The sequence below is a fragment of the Pelodiscus sinensis genome, chromosome 4 (assembly GCF_049634645.1).
Source record: "Pelodiscus sinensis isolate JC-2024 chromosome 4, ASM4963464v1, whole genome shotgun sequence".
Classification (NCBI taxonomy): Eukaryota; Metazoa; Chordata; order Testudines; family Trionychidae; genus Pelodiscus; species Pelodiscus sinensis.
The window spans coordinates 122969228-122992194 of record NC_134714.1 but is presented as its reverse complement, the minus strand read 5'-3'; the positions used below and the strand labels follow the sequence as shown (position 1 = coordinate 122992194).

The 22967-nt window shown below is 45.4% G+C and overlaps 1 protein-coding gene and 1 long non-coding RNA gene across 4 annotated transcripts in view; one reads left to right on the top strand and one right to left on the bottom strand.

The window, feature by feature from the left end:
• Window positions 1-569: 569 nt before the first annotated feature.
• On the bottom strand, window positions 570-16233 carry LOC112547207 (uncharacterized). 3 transcript variants are annotated; one of them, XR_012903694.1, is made up of 3 exons: window positions 16097-16233; window positions 6342-6474; window positions 570-1167 (listed from the first exon to the last, which is right to left on the bottom strand). It is a non-coding gene; the product is annotated as an uncharacterized LOC112547207 (long non-coding RNA). The 3 variants fall into 3 exon arrangements; XR_012903693.1 differs by having other exon boundaries at window positions 16027-16143; XR_012903692.1 differs by lacking the exon at window positions 16097-16233 and adding an exon at window positions 15825-16085.
• Window positions 16234-16321: 88 nt separating this feature from the next.
• Window positions 16322-22967, top strand: part of LOC112547202 (solute carrier family 9 member C1) — a 384930-nt gene continuing 378284 nt past the window's right edge. Inside the window, exons 1-2 of the mRNA XM_025188925.2 lie at window positions 16322-16910; window positions 22838-22938. Coding sequence (XP_025044710.1) covers window positions 16748-16910; window positions 22838-22938 — 264 coding nt within the window. The 5' untranslated portion in view covers window positions 16322-16747. The remainder of the gene's footprint in view (window positions 16911-22837; window positions 22939-22967) is intronic.

Genomic DNA, 22967 nt, shown 5'->3' with positions numbered 1-22967 from the left:
AATAGCATGTCCACATTGAGTGGACCCTGAATCGAAGGTAAGGCTGGCCAGAACCAGTGTTGGCAGGACATCAGGGTTGGACTTAGTGTGTGGGGCTGCTGCCTCAGACTAGCTGAGGGCTATGCTTTAAGGGACCTGAACCCCCATCTTGGACAGACAGTTCTCAGGTTTCCCTGCTTGCTGGTCTACCTCGCTGAGAGACAGCAAAGCATTTGTGTCTCAGAGTGCTCTGCTTACCCTCACTCAGGGCACCACAGCACTCTGCAACATGGAACCAGACCTGCCCCCGGAGACTCTGCTGCCTCTCGTAGACATGTTGCCAGCAGCCTGGCTGCACTGACTGCAGGTTGCCATCCGGGAGGACCATTGAGGGGATGTCAGGATCCAGGGGGCCCTGCGGGAGAGCTTCAACCCTGAGGAGCACTAACAGTCTCCCCGGTATGCCCCACTGGGGGCTTGTGCCCCATTCCTCCCTCTTGTCCTTCCACTTACCTTTCCCTAGCCCCCCCTTCTTGATTTAAAATAAAAGACATGTATTTTCAAAAATAACAACTCTCTTTATTCAACACAACTGGGGAGGGGGAATGAAACTGTGGGGAGATGGGGGAAAGGAGGTGGGAGAGGGCAGGAGAGACGGTGGGAGGGGGAGGGGGAAAACTGGGAGGAGGGAGCTGGAAGGGGAAAGCAAGAGGAAGAAGGGGGAGGGGAACTCAGGAATATGGCGTGGGGGTCTCGCCGGGCCAACCGCCTCCCAGCATGGCAAGGGAAGGGGCCTCAGCGTCCCCAGGGGGATGGGGTGGAGGGTGCAGAGGTTGAGGTGTGGGGTGTGGACATTGAGGAGGAGGGTGTGGAAGTTGAGGAGGAAGAGGTGAGGGGGGGCAGGAGTGGGAGGAGGGACAGTTGTTGGGGGGGCAGCAGGCACAGGACCGGCACAGGGCAACATGCTCTGCAGCAGGGCCTGCAGGTTAGCGTTTCTGGCTCAGTCCTCAGCCAGCTGCTTCCGGAGGAACTGCAGGTCTTCCCACATCCAGGCCTCGACAGTGCGGTGCAGGGCCTCCAGATTCTGGTCCCAGTACTCCTGACGCGTGGTGGTGGTCCGGAGCAGGCCGCGGGTGCGGGAGCATGTCCCGGGCAGGGTGGTGCACCCTGCACGAGCAGCTGGTGCAGCTGTAGAGAAAGAAGAGAAGTGGTCAGTTCTCCCTGGGGACACAGGGGATGATGCCCAGCCTCCCTTCCCCCGTGATGTGAGGGCAACTGTGGACGACCCTGCCAACTCTGGTGCTGGAACAGCTGGCAGTGGGCCCTCTGGTCCCTGCTCACTGCCTCCCAGGCTGGTGCGAACCGCCCCGCCCACCAGGAGTTTGTCGAGGATGGGGAAGTAGAGGCAGGTGGCAGCCCCTGCTGTGGCACCGCCCCTGGTGGCCCTGGCGTACGCCTGCCACAGCTCCTTAACTTTCAGGCACACCTGCTCTTCGGTGCACCTGTGTCCCTTTTGGGCCATGGTGGCTGCTATGCGGCCGTAGACAGCTGTGTTCCTCCTCCTAGTGCAGCGATCATGGATGTTGGGGGCCTGGTCCCAAACCTCAATGAGGTACATGACCTCCGCACTAATCTAGGAGGGCGCGCGCCGTCTACGGCCCCTGGCTGGCCCCCCAGTGCTGGGGGACTGGGCGGGGGACGGCTGGCTGTCATTGGCTGCCTGGCTCATCCTGGGGCCACTGGGTTGGGGCAGAGACTGCTGGCAGGGCTGGCTCTGGCAAGTGCCATCTGGCCTGAGTCTACCCTTTTAAGGGGCCCAGGGGTGGGGGAGAGGAGAGGAGTTTTCCTGGTTTGGCCCAGAGTGGGAAGGGCTAGCCTTCAGCCCTTAATTCGAACTATTTAATTCGAACTAGGTGTTACTCCTCATAGAATGAGGCTTACCTAGTTCGAATTAAGCGGTTTGCATGTGTAGCCCCTATTAAAGTTAATTCAAACTAACGGCTGTTAGTTCGAATTAACTTTGTAGTGTAGACATACCCTAATGGGCCTAATCCAAGCCCCACTTAAGTCAATGGCAGGCTCTCCACTGAATTCTGTGGGCTTTGGATTAGGATCCAATTTGGATCACAAATTCAGGAAGAAAACTATCTAAAAATTATTATTTCTATATATGATGGATTAAATGCTTCTAATTTACTGTACAACTATCTCTCACAAAAATGCATAGCTATAGTATTCTATAATATATTGCATCTTAACAAGTTACTTTTTAAACAGATGGTATTTCATAAATCAGGAGAAAAGTGAACAGTGAATCATTTTTAGAACGGTGAAAACAATTCAACCATTTTTCCTGGCAAGTTTCAGAATTGTGAAACAAGAACATGATTTGGTCTGATGAATTATTGTAGTGACTGCATTTTGTACTGGAGACAAGGGATGTGCATTCAGATTTCTTGTTTCTTGAATTAGCAGGTTAGAAGTGTTAGGAGCAGAAAATAGAATGCCCTGTCCCTAAGAAAAATAAGCTCATTGCATTACTTGAATCACCTTTGTTTTCTGATAGCATTCTGTCATACTACCCTTGAGATATCTCACACTTTATTTTTCACCAATCTTAGGAACAGCCATTTATTTTTACTCCATTTCCTATAACTAGTTTTTAATATAGTATAGTGGTGGAAGTCACCAGGTGGTACTGTTATGTGTAATTTTATGCATTCTTCTTAGTATCCTTTGAGCAGTTTTTTAATACCTCCTATACAGGTGTTACTTTTGTGATGTCATTTCTTGTGTGGGGAGTTGTTGCACATAGCAAGAGTGTCTGCTTTCTGCTTTACTCTAACCAGAACCAGTTTTTGCTACAGAGTTGGCTCTGGTGTTTGCCTGAGATTTCTGAAAGGGAGGTTATCCAGAATGCTATGTATGACCACCTGTATTCAAGGACTGCCATATATAATGTAAAATAAACAACATGACTAGGAAATATGCAATCTCTGCATAACTGATTTGTCTTCCAACGGAAACCATACTGCTAGGCTCCAACATCTATTACCATTAAGTAGAGGCTAAGGATTTATTCTCTTATTAGATTATTGTGCAGGTTAGGAGTTTTACAAAGCCATTTAAAGGAAAATATGAAGACTTAGTTGCGGGATCATCACTGTGTTATTCAAGTTTTTGTCAGTGTATTACCTCTGATTTCAAGAGAGTTATGTCATCAGAGAGCTAGAATAACAATGTTGAGTTAAATTCCTGGTGTAGAAAGTTCCGGCAAGTTTCATGATAAAGTCACTAGCTCTGGAAAGTTTAATGATAAAGTCATCATGATGGTAAGAGCATGCAAGCTAGTCAGGGATAAAACAGAAGAGGGGCCCAGAAGTTGGGAAGAAGTGATAGAAGTGATCCTGAAAAAAAAATGTGATTGGAACCGAGGAGCTGGGATGGCATATCAAAACAGAGTGGCTACGTCTAGACTGGCATGATTTTCCACAAATGCTTTTAACGGATGCTTTTCCGCAAAAGCACTTTTTGCAGAAAAGCGTCAGTGCCAATCTAGATGCGGTTTTGCGCAAGAAAGCCCGATCGCCATTTTCGCCATCAGGACTTTTTTGCGCAAAACAGTTTTTAGCTGTCTACACTGGCCCTCTTGTGCAAAAACATTTCCGGAAAAGGGCTTTTGCCCGAACGGGAACATCAAAGCATTTGTGCAAGAAGCACTGATTTTGGACAGTAGAACATCAGTGCTTTTGCGCAAAATCAAGCGGCCAGTGTAGACAGCTGGCAAGTTTTTGTGCAAAAGCAATTGCTTTTGCGGAAAAACTTGCCAGTCTAGACGCAGTCAGTCAGGTCAGCAGGAAGGATAAGGGGAGAAGCTGGGCCAATTTGGGAGCATTGTCTGGTCCACAACAGGACCGGATGCCTCTCTTATTCCAAAAGTAGTCCCATGAAAATCAATGGGACTACTTGGGAAGTAAGTTATCATCTAATGTGACTAAGAGTATCAGCATCTCATTCTTAAAAGCTATACCTGCCAGACATCTGTATAAAATATCCAGCCCTACATAAAAGGGACACTTTTACATATTCTGAAATTCCAAGTACATTACAGCCAACTCTTATTCACTGATTTGCTCAGTTGTTCAGAGAATCCACGCAAGTGAAAGAAACACAAATTAATCTTGCAGCAGATGGCCTGATTTGATTGCATCAAAATATACTTATCTAAATGTGGAAAGAGTAATTCATTATACTGAACTTTATTTCAGGAACAAAAGGGAGGGTCAACATTCACAGGATCAAGCCCAGGTCCAGTGTTGAAAAGCTTTTTCCAAGCATGCAGCACAAGTTAGTGAAGTAAGTACTGAGGAACTCTATAAAGAGAAATTCTCCTGCCCCAGATTGCAGAGCTGCTCTGCAGCTGTAATTTGAACCACAGGGGGTAACTTGGTGACAGGCAACTTGATAATACAGGCAGTCCCCGACTTACGCGGATCCGACTTATGTCGGATCCGCAGATACGAATGGGGCTTTGCTCTGCCCCGAGCTTCCTGAAATCAGCCGCTGATCAGTTTCAGCAGCGGCTGACTTGGGGACACCTGGGGCAGAGCAGCTGGGGTGCTGCCCGGTTGGTCCCCGCAGCGCCGCCCCTGCGGGGACCTACCCGGCAGCGCCCCAGCTGCTCTGTCCTAGGCGTCCAGATTCAGCTACTGTTGAAACTTATCAGCGGCTGATTCCAGGCAGCCCACGGCAGAGCAACTCTGCCTCGGGCTTCCTGTAGTCAGCCGCTGGTCAGTTTCAGCAGCGGCTGAATCTGGAAGCCAGTTCCGACTTACATACAAATTCAACTTAAGAACAAACCTACAGTCCCTATCTTGTACGTAACCCGGGGACTGCCTGTACATGAATGTCATGTTGAACATGTGCAAGGCAGGGAACATTGCAAAGAGCCATTTGAGCTACTCATAGATATTACTAGGTTTTAAAGTAACTGTGGAGTGGCTTGTTGAGGTGGGATGGGTGGAATGAGGATGGTTTATTGAGTATTATCAATTAGATTCTGTTTGTGTATATTTAATTTCCATTATAGGTACAATAGTGTTCGTTGTTTCTTCTTATTTAAGAGTATTTGTATCTGGTGAAGGGTTTTCTGGATTTTATAGTTAATTTGTATTGAATGGCAGGAGAACCAAAGGAGTTGAGCACTATACTTTAGCCACACATTTCCCCTTATCTGGTCTTGGCAACTGGAGTAACTGATAGAAGGGTTCCTCAGTATCTGGAGGTGGGATTGAAGGGTTGGTTTTTTTTCATCTGATTGGGAGCCTTTTGATATGGAGTGTATATATATGTTCTGTAAAGCTTTCTAGATCTTTGTCCTGGAGGTACTTCCTTAAGAACACAGCTGTGACTGCTATATCTTTTCAATGATTGAGATGACTAAACAATGCAGTGATGAGCTGGGTATGTGAAGGGAGGAAGAGATAATTGTTTCTGGACTTGAGCTGTCTGATTCCTATGATGTCTATTAAAACTTCACAAGCCAATCACTCTTCTTTTGTCAATTCCTGTTCTCTCTATGTCTATATGTTGTCAGTATGGATCATAAACATTTTGGAGCAGTAAACTTGCTTTTGTACCTGCTTATAAACCTCCAAAAACCTTGTTGGTACCATACAAATAATAAATAAGATAAAAATAATGCTAATATGGAATAGATGAGGAATACGGAAGAGTCTTCAGACATAGGACGTTAGTAAAATAATTTCAATCCTATCCATCCCTCTAGAGGTTTCATCTTGAGAACTCAAGGCATTGGCTTTGGACTCTCTGCTCTTTGTATCATGCTGCTTAATGCAAGACTAGCACCAAATGTTTCTGCCATACATTATTTAATCAAGGAAGAGACGTTCAACTTCATGTATGATTATTGACTGCTGTCTCTTGTGATATATAATTAAGACCCTGAATAAGGCAGGAGTCTCTAGTAATTGAGCTATGTTTCTGGAGATGTAGTGCCTATTCATAGAATTTGACTAGTATGCAATGAATCAGTCAGGAAGAAGAAATCACACCTCTTTCTGTTTGGAATCTGCATAGTGTCCAATGCAATTGGCTTGAGGACACAGCTGAACAATGAAGATTAAAAACAGATATTAAAAAGTACCTCATTTATAGAGTACTGTCCATCCTCACACAGTATGAGTTATAGGTACTCTGAATAGTATGTGATCATATAATTGAAGACTGTAATAATGCATGTACACATGAGTTGAAGTTGTGTAAGCAATGTTTACATTGGCATTTCTACACTTGAAAAAAATCTACCTGTGTACTGTGAGAGACCCAGGCTAGCTGGGTACTATGGGTAGTAGAAGGCAGACATACTGGTCACTGGATAAATAGTTTTCTGTTATCTTGTTATCATTGTTTAGCATAATCCAGATCAAACGCTACTCCAGGCTGTCTCCAGGTGGTTACCTGCCTCCAGTTAACCTGCAGAGAGTAATTTGAAGCTGTTAGGCTAATGTAGACACCTGATTGCAATTAAGGCTGCACACATACGGTTATAAAGCTCTCTCTCCAATCAGTCATAGGGAGAGGTATGGGTGGGCTTTTGAATGAAAGGGTAATAAAAACACATTGGGGAAGTGGCCCAGGGAAGTGTAGCATCTCCTTTAGTGAAGAGAAAACTGCCAATGAAAAAAAAACCTACTTGAAATATGGGAGGTGGTTGGGCACAAACCCGCCCACTTTTAAAGGCCCTCCCCCAGCCTTACGGAAAGGACCACTGGACCCAGAATTCAACTGATTACGGGAGACAAATGATGAAAAAGAGGATCAGGGGTGTGGGTCATAGGTTTAAAACCAGAGAACTGGAAGGAGATACTGAGCAGAGAACCTTGGACAGTGCCTGCTGCTCCTTGAAGCTGTCCAGGGAGCTAGTGGATGCTGCCTAGAGGAACCCTGCCCGGATGCATGAGACAAGGAAGGAGCAGAAATAGGCCCCACAGTCACAGAGCATCCCCTCGTCCAACATCCTCCTCCTGGTACGATAGATGGCAGCTTTTGCCAGGGCCAGAAGAACGTTGATGAGGAGGTTTTGTGACTTAGTGGGGCCACGGATGGAGTGTGCATAAAGAAAAAGGTGTGGGGAAAAGTGGAGTCAGAACCTCAGCAGGAGATTCTGGAGGAGCTGGAAAAGGGGCTGCAATCTGGTGCATTCAAGGTAGCCGTGTGCCAGGTTTTCCCTCATGTCACAGAAGGGACAGGCGTCAGGGACAGGGGTGAACCATGCCAAGTACACGACCTTGCTCACGGCTCCATGGAGGAGCCACCAACTGATGTCCCCGATCAGCCATGGGATCAAGGTGGAATATACACTGGCCCACTGGGGTTCCTCACCCTCAACAGGTGTCAAGTAGTCCCATCACTTAGTGTCCGGTCAGGACAAAAGGGTGAGGAAATACAGCCTGTGGAGCATGAGCACATACAGTTTGTCCCTGGGCACAAGTTCAAAAGCAAACAGGCTGCAGATACTGCAGTCGGCTGGTGGTCCAGGGATGGGGAGGCCAGGGGGCCCCGCAGAACAAGGGCCTAAGAAAAAGGGACAGAGGACTTGCAGTGGGGGAGGACATACCCTCTCACAGGGCTTGCTGCAGGAAATCAAGAATGGGCTGCAACAAAGCCACCTTTACTTCTTGGAGTATGCACAGGGGGATTTGAAGGGTGGAGCCCCATGTGCTGAGTGAGCGCTTGGGGATCTACCCAATCCCCCCTTTTGTACAACTCTGGTGATCTCTGCCATGCACTGAGGGAGTCTCTGCCACCTGTATACACAAGGCTGGATTACGGAGCAGGGGCTCTGCAAGGAGACCTACCCCCTCAGTGGCCACTATGGACCTGGTCACCGTGAACAGCTTCCAGGTCTGCAGGAGTTCCTGGCAGAACTTTGGCAGCTCTGAGTGGTCTTGCAGAAGCCCATCAGGTGGAGAAAAAAAGCTGCTGGTCATATTGGAGCCCTTGGAGGTGGCAGAGAAAGGCATGCACCAATGTGCTCCACGCTGGACTACCTGCATGAGTCTCTACAGGGCCTGGAGGCAGAAGGTATGGACCTGGCTGTGCATTCACACCAGCGCTGTCCCCACGCCTTCAGGGGGAGGCACAGGACCCCTGCAGAGAGCCAGTGCAGTCTTGGCCAAAAGAATTCCAGAGCTATCCTGTGGAGTTGGGCTAGGACCTCTGGGGCTGAGCTCAGGGTGTTGAGCTGGTGCCAGAGGATGGACAGGACCAGTTGGTTCAGCACCAGTGCCTTTACCTGCAGGGAGAAACACTGGAGCAGTCCTGTCCATCTCTACAGCCGCTCACCCACTCTGGCCTCCAAACCCTGCCAGTTCTCTGGCGGGGATGGAGGTGTGATGGAAAGGTGTATGCCAAGATAAAGCAGCGGACCTGTGCTTTACCTGATGGCCAGAAGCATGTGTGGAAGGGGGCCTGCCTGCCACCAGTCCTCAACCATCATGCCAGAGCTGTTGACCTAGTTGACCTGGGCAGAGGAGGCCACTGAGTATATGGCTTGGCAAGCCTCCATTCACACAAGGTCACCTGGGTCCTGGACCACAAGGAGCACATCAGCAGCATACGCCAACAGGACCAGATGCAGCTCCAGCTCTCAAAGCACTGAACCCATCAACCTCTGATGGGGGAGACAGAAGAAGAGCTTTATTGCCAGAGCGTACAGCTGACCTGACCTTAGACACCCCTGATGTATTCCCCCCCAAAGCTGACTGGCTCAGTCAGGATCCAGTTGAGCCTGATCAAACACTCCGCAGAGGCATGCAGCACATGGAGAAAGCTCACGAAACGGGGCCTAAAGCTGAAGGTGTGCAGAGTGCCCAGGAGATATCTGTGGTCCACCCCATTGAATGCCTTCTTTTGATCCAGGAACAGGAGAGTGAACGACAGATCATCCCTATTACCTGAGCTCTAAGAGGTCCCAGTCATAGTACAGAAAGCTGCCAATAGCTGCTGCTATCAGGGTTTCTGGGCAAGAACCTGAAGTAGGTGGTGTTCTTGGGTTTCCTCAACCGTTCCTGATCCACTACAGTAAAACCCCTTGAAAGGGGAGACAGGCCCCTGTTAAGACAGGAGGCTAAACTGTTCCTACTAAGCCTGAAGGAATGACAGAGACTTTAGGAGTTCTCCCACCAATCTCCTTGCTGGCCTATGATGGATGTGGCACAATAGGCTATGACCCTTGCCTGTAGAGAGAGAGAGAGGCTACATTTAGGGTCACAGTGAGCCTCTGAGGAAAGCATAATCTGTCTGGAAGAGTGGGATCTACTGAGACAAGTTGGGAGCTTTGTCACAGTACCTATTTATATGGCCCTCTGTTATCATATGTAAACACCTCCCAAAATGATAATGTATACATAAAGATATTTCTCGCTTTCCGTTGTCAAATCAATTACGGAGAGACCTGTTATGTTTAATGTGATACTAGTGTAGAAAATTTTGTTCAAAGCAGCACATTTTTCATTTTGCCTTGAGAATACTATTGTTTATGAATATCCTGTTATCTTCTGGGAGTGAATTCTAGATTTGTGGGCCAGTGGCTAAGAAAGTTCTGTGTACTGCACATAAGAGGTTAAATTTGCAGTAGAAGATAGTTGTGGGAAGTCATGACCTAATAGAGTGAAGCAGCCTTTTAGGTAATTTGGGTAAATTCCATATAGGGCCCAAACACTGAATCTATCACAGTATTCAACAGGCGGTCAGTAAGTAGAGCAATGAAATACTGAGGTGATGTACTCCTGGAAGCCTCTGTTGCTAAGCAGCCTGGCAACTAGGCTGCTGTGTTCTGCAACAACTGTAGTTACTTTTTTTGAGGCAGCAGCACGGGTGGAGGACATGGGAGGCTGCTGCAGAGCAGACTCTGTCTACAGTGCTCACTGCAGACAGAGGCTGCTCTGCATCCCATGGAGCAGCCTTTGTCTGCGGGGAGCTCTGACCCCCATGGACAGGGGCTGCTGCTGTGGAGCAGCCTTTCTCTGCATGGAGCTCAGGTGCCCTGTGGACAGGGGCTGCTGACACCCCTTGCTGCTGCCTCTATCAGCAGACCAGCTCCCACCTGCCATCCTGGACTGCCACCTCTGATTGAAAGGCAGCAACATAGAGTGGCAGGGGGCTCTCTGGGAGTGAGGCCAAGAGTGCACTGGCTGTGGGCCCCAACCCCGGGGACTATTGAATAGTCATGTAACTGGTAAATTGTGATGCAGTTACACAATTATTCAATTACATGCTATCTAACATTCCTAGTAAACAAGCGACAGCTTGATGAGAATATTGTGGGACAGAGTTTGCACCTCTGGAAATCTTCCTGGCTCTTAGGCCAAAGACAATGGACTTTGTAAAATGAGGGGAGCGGAAAGACATTCTAGTTATCTATCATTTGAGGAGCATATGGAACAGCATCCTCTGAACCTGTGAAAGTTGGATCTTTTTTTCCCTTCAGCCCAAGATGCTGATAACTTGCTCTGAGAAACTGTTTTAGACAAAGATATACCTTGCTAAGATTAAGTTTTAGTCACTAGAAAAAATGTTGTGTTTGCGACTAATACCTATATCTTTTTCTCTTGCTTAGTACCACTTAAATCTCTGTTCTTAAACTATCACAATGCTGTTTTATTATAGCAAAGTGTGATTTTTCATCCACCTAACAGGCTGATGTGTACTCCATCTTTTTAGAAGTGGCAGACTTGTCTTCACTAAGGGGAAGGCCATATTTTTACTGTGTTGAATAGTGACTCTTTCACGATCAATCTTCCAGCATTTAATTTAGCTAAATCAAACTCAGAGGGCGCCCCTGTCAGTGCTGGTACTCTTGTTTCTTGTGAGAAGTAAGGGAAGCTGATAGGAGCATTTGCTCCCAGTGACCTCCTGCAGTGGAGACCCCCCCGCTCCCCCGAGAAAACTCAAATTAAGGTACATTGTCTCCAGCTATGTAATTAATGTAGCCGGAGTTGCATATCTTAATTCAACTTTCCCCTTTAGTGTAGACCTGGCCTAAGTAGTCCATAGATCTCCCACAAAACATCTAGGCTACATCTACACTGGCACTCTTTTCCGGAAATGCTTAAAATGGAATAGTTTTCCGTTATAAGTATTTCCGGAAAAAGTGCGTCTACATTGGCAGGATGCTTTTCCGGAAAAGTGTCCTTGCCAATGTAGATGCGCTTTTCCGCAAAAAAGCCCCGATCGTCATTTTTGCGATTGGGGCTTTTTTGCGGAAAAGAAATCTGTGCTGTCTACACTGGCCCTTTTCCGGAACAGTTTTCCGGAAAAGGATTTTGCCCGAATGGGAGCAGCATAGTTTTTCTGGAAAAGCACTGATGATTTTACAGTAGATCGTCAGTGCTTTTCCGGAAAAGCAAGCGGCCAGTGTAGACAGCTGGCAAGTTATTCCGGAAAAGTGGCTGTTTTTCCGGAATAAGTGGCCAGTGTAGACACAGCCCTATATTATTTTTATTTTTTCAACTCTATAGAGGCTGTTTTTTCTTTAACAAACCAAGAAAAGAGCAAATGGATGGAAAAACATGAAAATGGATAGTAATAAGAGAAAGGTAATTTTCATTGTCTTTCCAAAGCCTTTGCCACTGCTTTCTTATTTCTACATTTTGTTCTTCTGGTATAATGCAGTGGAGCAGGCAGAACGTGCTCAATTTTCGCTGAGTGCATCATCTGCCCATTTAGCAGTTGCAGCTCAATGTTCAAAATAGAACTAAATATTCAGTAAAAATCTGTAATAAAGGGTATTTTCTTGTCCAAATTATATTGGTATCAACTATGAATTTCTGGCTGTTACACTACAAACCTGAGTCAGATATCTATTATGTACATAATATATACTATTACAATACATTTCTTCATTATACCAGGTCATGTTAAATAATTTCAAAAATTACATTTGAGATAAGGGACACATTACTTTAAAGCTAATTTTATATGAAAAGGAGTAACAGAATAAAACATCAAGAGGAATATGATTAAATAAATTATTACAGTACACAGAAATGTACCCTGACAAACAATCAAAACAGTCTTTATTCAATAATAAATCTTATATATTTCTCTGGAAAAAATTGAGAGGTGCTTTCTGAAATTAAGCTGGAGGTCTGCATGAATAAACTTTCCTACCATCACTACCGGACTTTCACTTTGGATAGAAGAAACCATTACTCTGTATTATGATCTAGAAATAAAATGGTATTGGAGGTCTACAATTCAACCAATGATGTGCTAGAAGCATGAAAAGTCTGACGTACTTTGAGGAATTATGTTTACCATGGTACCCATGTAATTAGTTCTTTGTTTAAATCTGCATGATAGTCTCAGATGCTTTATCATACTCTATTATGTTACTCTACGTCAGATAAAATAATCTTTACTTCCTATTTGATTAATTTTACTATTAATCAATCTGAAGATTGACAGCTTTTAATAATTCTTATCCATGTTATAAACAGTATTAGTTTATTTGAAAACAATATCATCATAACTCAATTGAAATTTCTGTAGCTGCTTAGAAAACCCTTAAACTGTGCTCATGACTCATGATACAATATGACTGAATTATAGCTATGCTTTTAGATTAGAACCAAACTATTAGTCTACAGATTCTGTGTTTTTTGCTGAGATTTTATTTCCTTTATCTTAAATTAATAACATCTATTTAGCATACTTTTTTTCCTCAGACTGTCTTTATTTTAAAGTTGAGAATGAAGTTGATAAATCTCAATATTATGACTCAAAATAACAGTTGTAAATTACAATCAATTGGCCATCAATTTATGAGTTATCATTGGAAAAAATAGGATTCTGGCTTGTTCATGACTTATTTTTTAAAGGGAGACTTTATTTTTTGCCTCACCAATGGAGATATTAAAAATTCCTAGAAAAACTGTAGCATCCTCAGTAATCATCTTGAATTCAAATATAAAACTCAAAGTAATGCATAATGAGCTTTAAAATAAAGTTGATATTTAAATCAAGCACATTGCATTTTTGTTTTTAAATATATTAGAATTATACACAACATAAAGATAGCTATATAAAAGGAGAAATACAATTATGAAATTTAAAGGGCAGATTCAGTACCTTGAAGAATTAAAAAAAGAAGCAATATGAAATGGAATTAGCATACGACCATATGAGCCTTAATTCAATCGTGGAGTAATTTAGTGAGAATCCTCTTAAATAATAAATTAACTGAGTCAAATAGTTCAGTTTTAGGGGATTACTGAATATTTTGAGGACTGATTTTTGGAAAAAGTTGGGTGTTTTGCATTCCTGTCAGAAAGTCATGCTTGGGTTCAATCTCAGTTCCTTTCAGCATGGAGTTTCACAAAATCTTTGATTATTGAAATGGTGTAGTCTATGAAATTTTGACACGCATGACATAATAAGTTATACAAATCCAGAATTACTTTGAAGTTATGCTCAAACCTGATCCTGCGGCAAGCAGCCTGATGTTGCCTCTGCACCGCCCATTTATCTGTGGGAGGCGTGACAAGCCCATAGCCCCTTATATGCTGATTGCATGGTCTTGAGACAAGCCTGGCACAACAGCCCACAGAATAGGTGGTGGCAGCCCACCCCGACTTCCTCCCCTGACGCCAGATGCATGCTCACCACGGGGAGCCAGGATGGCTCCTCTCTTTCTTCCAGTGGGCTGGGCAGGAAGGGGATTGAAAGCATTTCCTAAAGGCTACAATGCTTGCTCCATCATTGTGGCTGCTGTCTATGGTTAACCTTGCTGGCCTCAGCCTGCATCCATCTGCCTTTCTTAGCCCCACTGCTGGGTTTTGTCCCCTGCCCACTAGGGTTTGCACCACCTCCAAGTTCCACAGAGCTCCTACAAAGCCTCTCCTCCTCCTTTTGTCACCAACTGGACTTTTAACAGCCTGGTTAGTGGTGCTGATCGGAGCTGCCAATGTGTTTTTGATCAGATGGGCAGTTGGCAACCTTACCAAGAGCTATGGGGCTGTTCTATCTTGCATCAGTGGTAATGGTCCTCTGAGACTTTCATGAGACTTAGGAATTGCCGGACTGCAGTATACTCTGACCATGCCCCTTCACGCACAATAGAGCTAGACAGCAGTGTTTATATTGAGAATAAACCACCCATGGATTTCTCTGCACCAAGGAACTCCTCAGCTACCAATTTAAGGTTACCTTTTTTTTGCACTGCTGAATCCAAGGGCTCTCTATGAAACCGAGTAGGCTGCAAACTCCCTCATTATTAGCAAGGAGCTGTGGCTTAAGAACACGAAAGACATCTATGACCTATTCATTTTGAGCCAACTGGCCTACCTACCTGATGGTGGTCTTTCTATACTTGTGAGAAAGTGGGATTTTTTAATTAGGTTTAAAAAGTGAAAGTGGCTAATCTTTTTAACTCCCCTGATTTTTCCCAATAGGGAAAAAAGTAAAATGTGAATTGTTAGAGATGTGAAAAAAAGTTTTTCAAAATGTTTCAGAAGATGCTGGATTGATTTTCGTTTGGAGGGAAGAAAAATTGAGCAGCTCTGCTTAATATTATAGGTCCCCTCTTCTCACTAGTCCGGGTCCCTCCAAAGCACTGGCCACCAGGTGCATAATATCACAGCTGGCTTGGACATGGGCAATATTCCCTCTAATTTTTTTTCTATACATGTGTGGAATAAACGTTGCTATCTGAACCAAGGCATGTGCAGATGTACACCACCATCAGAAACACATGGTCTAGACTGGCATGATTTTCTGGAAATGCTTTTAACGGAAAAATTTTCCGTTAAAAGCATTTTCGGAAAAGAGCATCTAGATTGGCATGGACGCTTTTCCGCAAAAGCACTTTTTGCAGAAAAGCGTCCGTGCCAATCTAGATGCGCTTTTCCGCAAAAAAGCCCTGATCACCATTTTCACGATCGGGGCTTTTTTTGAGGAAAACAAATCTGAGCTGTTTACACTGGCCCTTTTGCGCAAAAGCTTTGCGCAAAAGGGACTTTTGCCCGAATGGGAGCAGCATAGTATTTCTGCAAGAAGCACTGATTTCTTACAGTAGGAAGTCAGTGCTTTTGTGGAAATTCAAGCGGCAAGTGTAGACAGCTGGCAAGTTTTTCCGGAAAAGCGGCTGATTTTCCGGAAAAACTGGCCAGTTTAGACACAGCCATGGTGCTGGCTGTGGGCGCTCTGCCAATCAGCTAGACAGAAGCTGAATCTCTCTTGGGTGGCCACCTAAGCGCTCATCTTACAGAAGAAACAAAAAACAGGACTGTGTAGCACTTTAAAGACTAACAAGATGGTTTAATAAGTGATGAGCTTTCGTGGGCCAGCTTTGTTTCTGCTGCACCAGACTAACACAGCTACATTTCTACCACCATCTTACAGAAGACACTGGCCATAGGGGAGAAGTAAAATTGCCAGGGATCCAGTTTTCAACTAGCAACCTGGATGAAAAGGACCCTGTCTACCCTGGTTCTGTAGGCTTCCAGAAAGGGCTGCCAGGTTCCTGTGACCTCCCAGGCATTGGGGTGGCCAGAAACTGAGAGGGTCCACGCTTTGGTCTCAGCCCAAGTACTGGGAAATGCAACTAATGGGAGTGGTGAGGGGTGAGCCTGCAGCTGTGAGGGCACCATACGGTTTTCCACTGGTTCTGGTGGCTATTTCCTGGGAGCTGTGGAAAATGTTACTGGAAGCCCACGCCCCCTCCCGGACCTCCGGCCACAGCCCTCTCCTGCACCCCAACCCCACTGAAGAGCCACGCCCCTCCAGCCAGAGCCCTCCTTCATCTCAAACCCCTGTCCAACCTGCAGCCGCCTCCCACACCGTGAGCCCCTCGTTCGTGGCCCCGCCCGGAGCCTGCAACCTCCCCCGCTACAGCCCTGACCCCTTCCTCCTCCTCAGCCCGAGCGAGGGAGGTAGGGGGAATGGGGCGCGCGGAGGGCGGGGCAGGCGCGTTCGGTTCTCTGCCGTTAGACATTTGCCCAGCCGAGGCAGTGAGCCAGTCACGCGTCGCGCAGCCGCCACGGCCCGGCCCAACATGGGATCCCTTTCGACACGCGCTGCTTGCGTCCGGTACATCGAACCGCTTGCTGCCTCGCGCGGCGCTACTCTCGCGAGCTCTGGTTGGGGAGTGGCAACGGGCCGCGCGTGCTGCGGGAGTTTTCAACCCCCAACTGCTGTGAGGATAGAGGCGTAGCCGACGGCGCGGCTTCGACTGCCTAGTTCTCGTTCCAAGCTTTGGCGCGCGAAAGAGACGGAGGGCGGGGCGCGCGCGCGCGCGCGCCGGACTATCTTCAAATCTAACGGCCGCGGCGGGAAGGGCTTTGCGTTGGGTCGCGACCCCAGTGGCACCTCGTGAGGGAGAGTGTGTGTGAAGGGGCTTCCTATCGCGAACCTGGCCTTGCTGATCATCTGAAAGGGCGGGCGGGGCTAGGCTTGAGTCTGAAGCCAACTCGGGGAAGGCTTTCCGGACCTTGTAGGAGCAGGAAAAGTTGAGCTTGGGGCTGCCCAGTAGGAATCGCGCTGCCAGCTGTGAGCCAGTCCCCCATCATCTCCCTCTGAGGAGTTGGTGGGAGAAGGACTCCTGGGAACTTCTGTGAGCAGGGGGCAAGGGGAATCATTCTTGCAGTGAGGCGAAGGCCTAGCTGGGGAGTGGTTGGGACATGGCTGTTGGTTGGGACGCTTGTCTGTGAGCCCAGTGGATTGAGTATCACAGTGCTCAAGCAGGATGACTTCCATAAACAGCAGCTTTGACTGGGTCACATCTTCCAGAGAAGGGTCCTTAAGCATGAGGAATTCAGAGGATGAGAATTTCTATGGAAAATACCATATCCTAACGAAGAACCAGCCATTCCTTGTGCTGCTGATATTTATGAGCTGTGTAGTAGGCGGTAAGGCACTTCATTGCTCCTAATATTGACATGATAGTAAGCAGGTGCAGGCACAAGTTGGATGAATGGCTTGTTCCTTTCAGTCCCTGTGAACCTTGCATACTTTTGGGAACAGAAGATCACCTGGTTGGCTTGTGTGATACCAATTCATCTCAGCATATGTGTCAGCAAAGTCTAGTTAATTATTAGAAATAGACAAGACCTAATAGCATTATAACGTTATCTAGGCATTCTTTAACTTTTCATTTTGGCTAGTTTCATGTTTATCTCTAACCTTTTCCCCCTCTTCCCTATGTCATTCACTGCCCGGCTTTGTGCACATGTTCTATTGTTGGGCAGTTGGGCTTCTCTGTTCCTTTTGCTATCTCTTTACTCCAACCCCAGTTTCCCTTTGAATTCTTCTTCCTTATCTTCCTGTTCATTTCCTTCCCTTTATGTGTTTGTTTGACTTCTGTAAGCACCATTTTTTTTCTTTCTTTTGTTATCTCCCTGCTTACATTCCCTTCATTTCTATCCCTCCTGGAAAAAAAAATCATACATTTTTATATAAGGAAAAGATTCCAAAAACAGCAGGAATCAATTCACTAATTGGAACTTGAGTCCGAAATCAAATGCAGTTCTGCTTGCTTCTGCGTTGCCTTTTCATTAAAATGGCTTTCCTAATTGCAACCATCTCTTAGGCAGATGATGACAAACTAACAACCTTGTCAGTGGAGAAACTATAAGGCATTTATTTTCCCAAGAAAGCAATGTTGGAGTAAATTCTGGTATAAAATGTAATTCTGAATTCCACTGGGCATAATCTGTCCATCATTCTGCATAATGTGTAATTGTCACAAAAAGAGAAAATAGCCCCAATTAGATGTGAAATGAGCCCTGTGTATTTAGTTGAAAAGAACTGAACCATACTGAAGAACTCTGTTCTACAGCAATTCCAGATAAAATGGGGCAAAAAGCTCATGAGAGAGGAGACACCATATAAGGATTAAGCGTGACATCACAAGAGTTGTAAAGACCTCAGAAACAGAACATACTCAATGCACTTTAGACCACTCCCTGACCTGCTACTTTGAGATCAGTGCAGATTAAGGATGTTAAGAAGTGATTGACTACACGATTAGCCAATATGGAGAGGCGGGATCCAGAAGCTGCTGCAGCTCTGCAGTTTAAATGTAGTAGGAGTCAGGCATGCAGGCATCCTGGCTCCTATATTTAAAATGCAGAGCTGCATCGGGGGTAGGTCCCTGACCCAGTATGAGCCGGGACAGAGCTGGTTCTGGGACCTACTCCTTCTGCCTCCCCTTCCCCTCTGCATAGTGGAGACAGTGCTAGGGGGAACCAGATTTTAAGTTGGCTCTCCCTGGCACTGGCTCCTGTAGTCGTGTCTCCCCCCCCCCCCCCCCCCCCCCCCCCGTTGCCTCTGATACAGAGGCAGCAAGGGGGGGAAGTGAGTAGTGACTCGACTAATTGATTACATCCTTAGTGCAGGTGTCTCTCTCATCATTTTAAACCTGCAGGTTTATTTATTTACTCTTACAAAGCACTGGAAACTGAACATTTTAAGGTTCTGCTTATTTAGGCATTGAGTAAAAGGTATTCTGTGCAGTGGTCTCTCCCTTGTCTTTAAACTTTTCCCCTTTGAATTCTGGCTTTTCTTATTTTTTACACGGCTTTTTGTGTTGGCTGTTTTCCGCCTTTATAGGAGCAACAGACTTAGTGATATCAAGAAGAGAGAAAATTAAATTCTTAGCTCTCCATTTCTTTTGTCAGCTAATTTAACCTATCATTTCAAGGTTACAGAGGTGGAAGAGAAGCAAGGACTGGAACCAAACTGCCAGTGAAGCAAGACTTGCTCCCACCCCGAGCTCTGGGATGGTCAAAGGCTTGCAATTGATGCAAATCCTAAAGATCATTGACTGCAGGACTGGCTTTAGGGAAAATGGCTCTCTGGGTTCCCTTTTGGTCATAGCACAGTGCCAGTGTTGTTTAAGGAATGCTGTCTGGTCAAAGGTGCTTTTTATCTTCTGGGTATAAGTGTTCATTCATCTTTAGGGGTATTACTACCTCATGGGTGTAAAAACCTGGAATTCAGTCTCTTTCTTTATTTGCCATTTCTCAGTCAAATGGCAAACTTGTCAATTGATTTGGCTCTTTTGAAAGAATATTTTGGGGCTGTGACCCCAGGCACTCCCTCGTTCTGTTATCTCAGTAAGCATGTCCAAGATTCACCTGGGGTGCCATTAGGTGTTCCACAGAATCCAGACTGATGGGCTTCTTCTCTTAAAGGAAGATTTTGGTTTTACTTAGTTAATTGATTTTTTGTGAGGGAGCATACCTGTTAAGAAATCTCACCCAAGAATGATTAATATATTTAGTGGCAAATTTCAGAATTCTGAATTTGTGTGGCTGACAGAGAGGATGACTTATAAGAGATTCCGTGCTGGAGATTAGAAGCTTAACAAACTAGGAGAGTGGAGCTGCCTTTAAAAGTGTAGTGAGGAACAGTAGCCCAGATTTTGAACAAATAGTCTCCTTTGCAGAAATTTGCTTTATAAAATAAGGGGAAAACCTTCCATTTCTTAGTTGTGCTGGCTTTTAAAATTTAATTTTCTCTTTGTAAGCAAAAAGGAGGATTTTTTTAAATTTGTCCTTATTTGACCACATTTTAAAAATCACAGTTTCTTAAAATCACTGGAAGACACAACAGTTCAGGATAGGGATGTAAAATACTGTTTACTTAGTTAACCGGTTAAACCTTAAGTTCAACTTGTTGGGATGGAGTGGCCCCCCTTGCTTGCTGCAGCGAGGCTGGAGTCCCCAGTGGACAAGGGCTATTCTAGTCTGGCTGCTTCCAGCCATACACGGGGGCCTGGCAGGGCTATTCCCAGGGTATCGGGTACTTGTAACCCATTAACATCCATAGTTCAGGACTAGTTTTAAAATAATCTTTTACCATGATTTCCTTAGGCATAAATATACATAACTGACTTTTTTCCCATGTTTATGTCTTAATATAAATTATATATCACAAAAGGTGTAATAACTCTAAAATCCATGAAGTGGATTTGAGATATGTAATGTAAATATGCTTCATTTCAAGGCAGAAAATAGTCCTTCTCCCATAGCAAGAATAGAGATTTGTCATGTATATCCACCATATCTGCATCAAGGCCAGAGTTTCTGGAGAAGCAAGCATGATTCATTAAAAGGGGTGTTTTTGTCACTCAACTCTGATCCAAATCTTTTCAGTTGGTACATGTTTACACATAGGGTTGGAAAGCAGCCCTGCAGGAGATGGTGTGCGTGCACTCGCTTCCACCTGACCCCAACCACCCCATGCTGCTGTCTCTGTATCAGAGATAGCTACATGGGGGAGTGTGGGAGTCTGGGAAGCCAGCTTCCCAGGAGCACCTGCCCCTGTATCAGAGGCAGCACTGTGAGAGTTAAGGGGGCTGCGTGTAACCGTGAATGAGACCAGGTTCATTTTACTATTTACACGTTTACACTATCCCATCTAGGATGTCAGTGTGTAGTTGATTACAGAATTGATAAGTCTGGGTTTATTGTTTAATTCCATTGACTATAGGCACCCCATCTTGCTGCCTCTGTATCAGAGGCAGCAAGGGGGGGAGGTGGGAGCCGATATGCGAGGGGGGCTGACTTCTAAGCCGGATCTAAGTACGTGCCAGCTGCTGCAGAACCCTCTCCTCCCTGCACCTCTCTGAGGCAGCAGTGCAGAGGGGCAGGTGGAAACGTGTTTGGGGAGAGCTGGCTTAAAGGCAACACTAGTTCCCATGGCACTGCCTCTCCCCATCCTGCTGCTGCCTCTGATAGGCAGCAGAGTGAGGTGGGCAGGCTGGAGCTGATAAATGTGGGGAGCCAGCTTTCAAGCCAGCCCCCACGGAGCTGCCTCCTCCGCATCTCTCTCCCCCTCTCCTCCCTGCTGCTGCATCTGGATCAGAGGCAACTGAGAGGGGCAGGCGGGAGCTCATATGTGCAGGGAGCCTGCTTTTAAACTGGTGCTCTGCATGTGTCGACTCCATGGAACCGCCTGTCCTCCCTCCCCAAACTGCCTTCCATAGAGGTGGTAGTGTGGTGTGTGTGGGGAGGCAGGGGGGTAGGCTAGAGCCAGTGCTGGGAGGGGAGTTGGCTTAAAAGCTCAGGGGGCAGGTAGAAGCCAGCATGTGTGGGAAGATGGCTGTTAAGCTGGCTCTCTGCGAGCACTGGCTTCTAACTGCCCCCTTCCCCTTTTCCAGAGGTTACACGTTTACACAAATACATGATAGTTAGCATCCCTACTTCCCACTCCAAATATTACCTGCTTCCAAATTCTGATGTATGCAAGATGCATAATTAAGTCTGTGACAAATGGGCCTAATTACAGTTCTTCCAACTGATAGGAGCAATCCGTACTGTTACCATTAGTCTATCTTGTTCTGTTATTTTGTATTTCATAACCTGATGGATCTGGAAATCATAAGTTTACTGATATATGGTGATGGTGCAACACTCTGTGGACTTTAGCTGGCCAGGTCTCTCTCTTTGTTTTCATTTTTATATGGATACTGTTGGCTTTTTTTGGCCTTAATTTGGGCCCAAGAAGGCATTGGGTGCCCACGATACCTATAACACTTTTAGTTGTACTACCATGCTCATTTTTAAGATGTCAGGAGGAACTTTTTTGTGTTGTTGCAATATCATATAATGTTTTAACTTTTATGTTGTTTGTTTATAATCCTCTGTTAGGAATGCTGCAAATGAACTATATAAGAATATCCCCAGATGCCACAGTATGGAGCTATTGGGAATTTGGTGACGTGTAACTTGGGCAAATGTTTTAGGGAGGTTCTAATATGGGTCTTATTGGCTAGACTTTTCACTGGTGTATTTTCATTGGTGAATTTTCAACTTGGTATTACAAACTAGGAAAAAGAAGCAAGTAGTTGGTTTTTTTTTAAACATGTAAATGCTGAATAACACTATTTTGGTTAACTGAAACACTTTTTCAGACATTATTTCTGCATATCCCCATTACAGGCAGTCCCCGGGTTACATGGATCCGACTTACATCGGATCCCTACTTACAAACGGGGTGAGGCAACCCTGCACTAGCTGCTCCCCCCCAGCAGACCAGGGAGACGCGAAGCTAGCGCCCCCCCCCCCCCCCCCCAGCAGACCAGGGAGACGTGGAGCGGCTTTTCTCAGCAGACACCTCAGCTTGAGAATAAAGGACTGAAGGAAGTGAGGTGTGGGAGAATAAAACTGAGCACTGGAGAAATGTTTGGCTAGAGTTTCCCCTACAATATGTACCAGTTCCGACTTACATACAAATTCAACTTAAGAACAAACCTACAGTCCCTATCTTGTACGTAACCCGGGGACTGCCTGTACATGATTTGTGTAATCTGCCTTTGCTATATGCTTCCCCTAAGATGAATTCACATATTTGTTTAGCTGTTTATTCAAAACACCATTTGGGTAAATACTTTCAGATGTCCATAAAATATTTTGGTGTTACTATACTGAAGCAATCAGGTTGAGATATAGAAAGTGGAAAGAAAAAAATATAAAATATCCTTGGCAGGTATAGCAAGTGTCTATTGTTATACTTTTCTTGCTTTGTACATTTGAGCACAAGGGAAATACAGATTTTGATTAGTGCTTACCAGCTACACCAGCAACCTTGAAATAGGAATGTACATTCAGTTGTGCTCTGGATATGAAAATAAGTACTGGTTGAACGTTGAGTTTATGCATCTTAAATGTGGATCTTCACAACATTTATAGCTTGTTTGCAGACCCAAAATTATGTAGCAGATACAGGAGAATTTCAGGTCAGATCTGTGCTGCTTATGGTAGAGATGCATGTTTTGGAATTATATACAATGATGTTGTTTCTATGAATAATAATCTCTCTTTGTTTCCAGCTTTGTTGAGAACCTTTCTGAAGGAATGGAATGTTCCTATTATTATAATTCTTTGTTTTATTGGAGTTCTCCTTGGAGTATTGGGCTACTTTGTAAATGAGGTACTGTATATTTAGTAACTATAATTGTT